General features: G+C 30.0%; 1 protein-coding gene across 1 annotated transcript; it reads left to right on the top strand.

Annotated features, from left to right (window-relative positions):
- Positions 1–7,233: 7,233 nt before the first annotated feature.
- MGYG_04631 (hypothetical protein) lies at positions 7,234–8,017 on the top strand (the record flags this gene model as incomplete). The annotated part of the gene is made up of 3 exons (XM_003174410.1): positions 7,234–7,261; positions 7,330–7,464; positions 7,518–8,017. The coding sequence occupies 3 exons, from the start codon at positions 7,234–7,236 to the stop codon at positions 8,015–8,017; spliced, it is 663 nt and encodes a 220-aa protein (XP_003174458.1).
- Positions 8,018–8,275: the final 258 nt, after the last annotated feature.

The raw sequence follows: 8,275 nt of genomic DNA, 5'->3' as shown, positions 1-8,275 counted from the left end.
TTAATTTAGTTATTTCCTTAAGAAGTATTTCCTCTTTACCTTATTCTTTATTTAATACTTTCTATAGTTAATTTTAGTATAATCCAGATACTACTAGATCTATAGGATCGAACAAACTAATCAACTAGTAGTATAAGGGCTTGAGCCCTAATAGTAACTAGATAGTAAGATATATTAAGAAGGAGAGCTTGTAAAAGAGAGCTTATAACAGAGAGCTTGTAAAAGAGAGCTTACAAAAGAGAGATTTACAGCCTACGAAGAGAGCCTAAGAGGCCTGGTTTAAACCTTTATATAGTGAGTTAGTAGGTCAAAATATAGTGTAGGGTAATATTAACAAGGAGTTGAATATATAGTCAGTCAATATTAAAATAGTATATTTAATCGAGTTATATATAAATTTGTATAGTAAGTTATGCGTTCCGCCATCATATTTATCTTAGCTAATAAAAACGACCCCTTAAAGACTTTTGGGCGCGACCTCCGTATAGATTACCTTTTTACTAATAAATATTTATCTACTATATTAGAGACTCTAGAAGTTATCCTTTCTAAAGCTTAGTCTACATTTTCTATAGAAAAGGCGGTATAGGCTTAATATAGAAATAAGGATTCTAATATTATTATAGGTACTTATAGGTAATTAAAGGCTTCTAGATTTAAGTTTAGAATTAAGTCTTTTTAACCCTTAGGTTCTAAAATAAAGACTCGTAGTAGCTCTAGTAGTTTCTTTTATAGCTTAAACCTTAGAGAGGATACTCTTTCTAGTTAGATAAATTCTACCCCTATATATAAGGTTAAGGTTAATTTAATCCCCCTTAGCTTTACTACTATAAATTTATTTACTAAGGGTAAGGTATATAAGAGTAATTAAGGGAGGAGCTTGTTAAGCTAGAGTACTCTACTAATTCTTCTATTTCTATTAATAGCTCTTCTTCTAAGTATCTAATAACTACTAAGGAATTTACTAATAGTCTTTTCGGAGTATAGTAAAGCTAGTTAGACCTTAATTCTATCTAGCTAGAGGTTAATACTAGTAAAATTATTAATACTACTACTTCCTAAACTCGCCGCGCGATTATTCGTATTCCCCTAGAAGAAAGTTCTAATAATAAGGGAGTAGAATCTATTACTAGGAGTAGTACTTTAGAGGATAAGTTTCCTAATAATAATCTTGCTAGTAATAGTAATTATAGATAAATAAGCTTTAATAATAGTAAGAGTAATACTAGAGCTATTAATATTAGTAATACTAAAGTTAGTAGTTCTACTATATTTTAGCTTTAGCACCTTACTTCTAATTTAAAGGATATAGATTATAACTAGAGTTTTTCTATAGTTCCCCTAATACTAGACTCTATTCTAGTATTTATTTTTTCTAAGGGTCTCTTAGCCCCGGAGTTATCCTTCTTAGAATAGACTAGTTAAATAATGAAATTAGTACTACCCCCTTTTAGGAGTAATATTTCCCTATATCTAGCTTATATTTAAATATTAAACTATTAGTAGGTTAACCTTATTATTAAGTATTTATTCTACTTATAGAATTCTTTATTAAATATTAAGTAGTATTTTCATATTAGTAAAACTAGCTATATAGAATCTTTAGAAATTATAAAGGAGTAGCTAGAGCTATATAAGAATTTTATTATCTAAAGAGAGTATTAGATCTAGTTTCTAAAAAAGCTTCTTTTCTAGATTAGTTAATAGTCACAAGCTATAGATAAGCTTTCTTCTCTAAGTAGTAAGTTAACTAAGCAATTTTAAGATATATAGGGTTATTTAGATATTATAGGCGGGTATTTTATATAGTATAAGGAGGGGATTTTTCTTAGGTTCCGCTAGATCTTAGATTTTAGCTAGTTTATCCCCTATAGTTTAGGAATAGAGTAGATAGGCTTCTACTAGATTTTAGGTTCTAGCTAGTTCTTCTATTACTCCGGAATAGGGTGTGTAGGGTACTCTAGGGAGACTAGATTCTCTATTAGTTACTCCTTTTAAGCGTTCTACTATTATTAGTACTCCTAGAGAATCTAGTTAGAAGTAGATTTAATTTACTAATTAGTTTAAGAAGTAATTAGGCCTTCTATTATATTTTAGGTATTATTTATCTAGCCTATTTTTCTTTTATATTTATTAAGTAAATAATAATAGTTTTCTAGATTATCTTCTAATTACTATATAGCTTCCTCTATTAGATATTCTAGCTATTTTATCTTATATTAGATTTTCTTATTTTATATTTTATAGTTTAGAATAGATTCTACTTCCTATTCTTCGTAGTCTTCTATAAGGATTGCTAGTATTTCCTCTAATTCCTCTCTCTCTCTACTCTAAAATAGTTCTAGGAGAGAGATATAGAATACTAGGTATATTTTATATATTAGGGGTAGTTTTAACTTATAGACTTATTTTCTAATAGTATCTAGTATTTTAAATAGTCTAATTATTTTATTATTTAGCTTTTTATTTAGTTATTCCGTATATAGATTTTTTCCTAAGAGTAGGACTTAATCTCCTATACGGAATATTATTAGAATATACTTCTTATTATAATATTTGGCTTAAAAGGTCCTAGCCTTTTCTAGATTAGACTCTAGTATTTATCTTATAGAGTCTATAGCTTTAGTTCTATCTCTAGCTATTAGGCTTTTTAGTTTTTCTAGTAGTACTGTGGCTATTTCTATAGGAGACCTAGGGTAGTATCCTATTAAGTTAAAGAATGAAGCCTATCTAGTACTACTATAGCTAGATATATTATATATATTCTACTAGTAGTAACTATTTAGGCTAGTTATTCTACTTATAATTAATATACTTCTAGAGGTAGATTTTAAGTATCTAATTTTAGATTTCTATTTAACTATCTATTTATAGCCTATAGGTCGTGCTAAGGCGTCTTATTATCTTTAGATAATAATATAAGGTAGACTAGAAATTACTAGTAAAGAGAGTACTACGGTTACTAATAATTTTATCTAGAATACTATATTTAGTTATTATTTTCTAGAATAGGATATTTATAAATTTATATACTTTTATAGTTTTCTAGTAAGAAATATAGCGAGCTATCTTAGTATATTAATTTACTATAATAAGGATTATATTATAGGTTTACTTATTTCTACCTTTAGTATTTAGTAATTCTATAATAAAGTCTAATAATATAGAGCTCTAGAGTTTCTTTATAGCCTAGAGGCTTTGTATTACTCTATATAGTTTATATCTAGAGACTTTAGCTCTTTAGTAAATTTAGTATATCTAGACGTACCTTTTTATATCTGATTCTATCTTTAGCTACTAGTATTTCCTAATAATAGCTCCTTTAGTTTTCTTTTTACTAAAGTACCTACTCTATAAATTATTATAGTTTAATTTTAGAATCTCTTATCTAATTACTAGAATTTCTAGTACTACTACCGCGAGTTCTTTTATTAGTAATCCTATAGGGCCTATTTACTATCTAGTACCCCTATTATTAGGTAAGACGCAATTACTTTCTCCCGCTTCTATCCTAAGTTATACTAGCTTAGCCTAGAAGAAGGTGTCCCTTCCCTAGGCTTCTATTAGTATTTATAGTAATATTATTATAGAGTTAGAGTCTATAGTTTCGCCTTTTACTACCCTTATAATTAATAAGTAAGATAAATAAGCTTCTAAATCGCTATTATTAGCCCCCTTTCTAGACTCTACGAGGTTATATTCTATATATAGAATAGTTTCCTTTCTAGGTTCCTTTCTTCTAGATATACTAGGTATAGGTATTTTAATATCTATTCCTTCCTTAGAAGTAATATTTTCTTTTTTCTAGAGAGTTTTGGGGTTTTACTCTTTTTTATACTTTTCTTCCCCCTCTCTCTTTAGATTATTTATAATATATAGGGACTTTCTTATAGCTTTAAATATTTCTAGGGCTTCTTCCTTATTCTCCTTATTTTTCTTCTAGTAATCTAGTTATCTAGATAGACCGTCTACTAGGTTAGATTTCCCTATTCTATATATAATTTCGAAGTTATATACTACTAACTACTCTAGCTAATTAACTTATTACCTTTAGGATATCTTTTTTATTAGATTTATAAATTCTTATAGATTAGTATAATTTAAGAGGACTTAGATAACTTATTCTACTCCTTCTAAATACTACTAGTATTTAAATACCTTTACTATAGCTAATATTTCTTAATCTAGAGTACTATAGCTTTACTAAGTAGAATCTAATTTCTTTAACTAGAAAGCTATAGGGTACTAGAGCTTCTTTTCCTTTCCTAGTTATAAGAGTACTACTCCGTAGACAAAGTTTAAGGTATCTATTTTAATATATATTAGTTTTTCGGGGTTAAAATACCTTAAAAGTAGGCCCCTTTTAAATTATTCCTTGAGCTAGGTAAATACTTCCTGCGCTTTAGTTATCTAGTTCTAGAGTTCTTTCTTTCTTTCCTTTTATATTCCTTTTAATAACTCCGTAATTAGTATTATAATATAGGAGTACCTATAGATAAACCTTCTATAGAAGTTTACAAACTCTAGGAAAACCTAGATATTATAGTATAATTTAGGTATAGGCTATTTATTAATAGTTTTAATACGGTCTATATCTATACTTATTCTATCTATTTCTACTATATATTCTAGAAATTTAACTAAGGTTTAGAAAAAGGTATACTTTTTTATATTATAGTATAACTTATATATTCTAAATCTAGCTAGTACTTGCTTTATATATTCTATATATTCTTACTTATTCTTACTAAATATAAGGATATTGTTAGGATAGATTACGCAAATAATATCTAGAAGCCTAGCTAGGGCTTAGTTAATATATCTCTAGAAGGTAGTAGGTATATTAGCTAGATTAAATAGTACTATAGTATACTTATAGTAGTTATACCTAGACTCTAGTTCGGAATATAGTTTTCTATTTATCCCCCTTTCTAATACGGATGCGATAGTATATATCCTTAAGATTAAGTTTAGTAAATACCTTTATTCTATCTAGGCGATTTAGTATCTCTTCTACTAGGGGTAGTATAAGGTGGTTTTTAATAGTAATCTTGTTAAGTCCCCTATAATTTATATAGAGGCGTAGTTTGCCGTTAGGTTTTAGTATAAATAGAATTAGGGCTTCTACTAGACTTCTAGATTCCCTAATCTAGCCTTTTTATATAGAAGTTTTTATATATTCTTAGAGGACCTTTAGTTCCCTAGCGGATAGATTATAAATAGATAGATATAGTAGTTCCTTCCCTAGGATTATTTTAATTAGATAGTCTACGAGGTCTAGAGTTAATAGCCTTACTACCTATTCTTTATTAAATATATCTACGAATTCCTATAACTATACTAGAATTACTATAGTAATATTATTTTTATTAGATATTATTAGGAGATAGATAGGAGCTTTATCTTTCTAGCTTTATAATATAAACCTTTGTAGTTCTTTTAGAGTAACTAACTTATTAATTATATAGTATCTCTATATATATTCTTTAAAATTAATATTTAGATTAATATCTTCTAGCTATAGTTTTCTAAGTATTATATTAATTCCCTATATAGATATAATTATAAAGGTATATAATATTTATTTTAATTATCCCTAACTATCCCTAGCTATAACTATTATTTTAGTATATCTAAGAATTAATATTATAGTATTATTTATAAATTAGATTTTATCTCCTATCCGCTTATAGTAGATATATTAACTTCTTATTATTTAGGTAATATATCCTAGTTAGTTCTTTAAATATTTAGGGTAGGGAATATATACCTATATTTTCCTTTTAGATATTTAGCTAATTAGGGTTATAATTATATCTTACTATAGGTATTAATTAGTCTTTTTAGCTATAGACTTTCTCTAATTAGGGTAACTATATTGAGTCGGAATTAATTATATTAGGTGCCTATAACTATAGATATAGAAAGATTAATACTATAAAGGTAGACTTCTTTTATAGGGATAAGGGAGGCGTCTTAAGGAAAGGTATAACTTAAAGTACTCTATAGATAGGTTAGGGTATAAATAGTACTTATTTACTATAGGAAGGATACTTTAGTATCTAATTTTAAAGTAATAGCTTTAAGTCTAGCTTAGCGTATATATACTCTCTGAGATCCTTATAAGTAATAAAGCTAGTATACTAGTTAAGTTTAGTATAAAAGTATTAAGAGATATTAGATAGATAAAGGGAAGTATATATATATTAACTAGTACTATAAAGCTATAGCTTGCTATAAAGTTAGCTTTAATCTTAAATATTAGAAGATAACTTAAAATTAAGTAGGTAATAAGTACCCTTATATATATATATACTATATTAGATCCCTTATCTTTTAAATATTCCTTAGATCCTATATAAACCTATTATTCTGAAATTCTAAGTTAGACCTCCTCCCTAAAGTTTTATTATAAACTTTTACTCTAAGGTCCTATCGTGGACCTATTTATAGTCTTAGTATTTGGGGCCTCTCTAGTCATCACGTGACCTGGGGAGTTCCTAGGTTCTTCTATCCCGTAACCTTGTTTATCCAATAAGCGTATTTATCTGGGCTATGCCGCAGGTGGTCTATAATACGTATACTATAGTCTACGAACTTTTACTACTAGTTAACTATTCTTATTCCTTAGCGCTCTCCTTTTTAATTTTATATATTAAACTTTTTTCCTATTTTTTCTTTTACTTGAGTTACTCTATACTCTCAATTATCCCGAGTCCGTTATTCTTATATATAAAAGGCTACCTTATTTATCTTTGGATTATCCTCCCTGAAAATGGACCGCCTTTCCCCCGAGCTTCTCGCCCTTAATTTTATTAGAACTTCTCCCGGATATACCTCAGTGGCCAGAAGCAAGCCTAGCTACTAGAGCTGCCAGGGCAGCTACCCGGGCTGTATATGCGTGCGTCTCCCGACGATAGTAGCATACTGTTGAGTTATATACATTCCGCGATATTAAGCTTCATAGCAACCAACTAGACTATTTTACTAAGCTACTTGGTAATTCCGACTGACGGCGTGCGACCCTGCGGAAGCTGAAGTATATAGTTGATTTGTCATTATATAGCGAAGTATATAAGGGCTATAGTGAAACTCCGCATAAGAAGAGAGAAAATAATATAGCATTTATACGGGCGGTATGCGGACTATTTATAGTTTTAAGTTAGTGGGATAACCTATACCAGCCTGTCTATCTGATATTTTTGATACATTACCCTCCGGATACTGGGTATTATGGGCGATGGGGAGAGAGTTATCTTGAGTTTGTCCCTATCTCTGGCTGCGGCAATACTTTGGCTAGTATTGGGATTATTACAACTGCCGAGATAGATGTCCCCTCTAGATCTCCTTATCCCACTGCTACTATAAAACTTCTGGCTGCGCTGCCAAAGCTAGAGGCGCTGGAATTGCGCCTATTACAGCCGAAGCCAAAGTTAATAGAGATAAAGCGGGAACATCGTTATAGTAAGTCTAATCCTTATTATTCTTAGGAGATAATAAACTAATTAAGCATCTAGTATTAGCTCGTGGACTGGAAGCATTAAGCTTCTCCTCCCTCAAAAGCCTATGCATATATTATGAATACCCAGAACCTTACAATCATCATTTTCTTCCTGGGAATCTACATGAACCGAGAACCTCACCAGTCGATAGCCTAAATATTGCTCTACATAAATTATCACAGATTGCTCCACTTACTATCCTTAAGCTTACTGGAGGTTGGGTGGTCTCACCAGAATTATTTTGGCCTATAGAAAGCGAATCTACTCCGTTTTGGCCTACCTTGGAATACTTGGAGATTGAGCCAAGTATTGTAACTCCAGATGGCAAATACTACTATACGGGCGACCCAGACTCTATACCAATTGACCCCCAAGACCTGAATTATGGCCTTACTGATCCATCATCCGATGAAGAATTATCATCTAATAAAGAATATATAGGTGTTTCAATTACTAGTTCTAAAAGACAAGAGCGTGATAAGCGGCTTAATGGCTTAGTGCCACAACATATATAGCGCAGAGAACTGGATCTTATAGTATTTGATCCCCTTATACTAGCAATCTCCCGATCTATAGTGCGAATACCAAAACTTCGAGTATTTAATATTAGCTTTGGCTATATTTATTCAATTAATAACTCGCGTGAGGTAACTATCGAATATATAGGGCCAGGAGAGGGACCAGACCCAGGTATACTTGCTACCACTACAAAACAGGCAGAAGAGAGCAGAGAGCGAGAGCTAGGTATTCGGCGATAGAAGGTACGGTTAGGT

The sequence above is a fragment of the Nannizzia gypsea genome, genomic scaffold (assembly GCF_000150975.2).
Source record: "Nannizzia gypsea CBS 118893 supercont1.3 genomic scaffold, whole genome shotgun sequence".
In the NCBI taxonomy this organism is placed as follows: domain Eukaryota; kingdom Fungi; phylum Ascomycota; class Eurotiomycetes; order Onygenales; family Arthrodermataceae; genus Nannizzia; species Nannizzia gypsea.
This window is presented reverse-complemented; position numbering and strand designations above follow the sequence as displayed.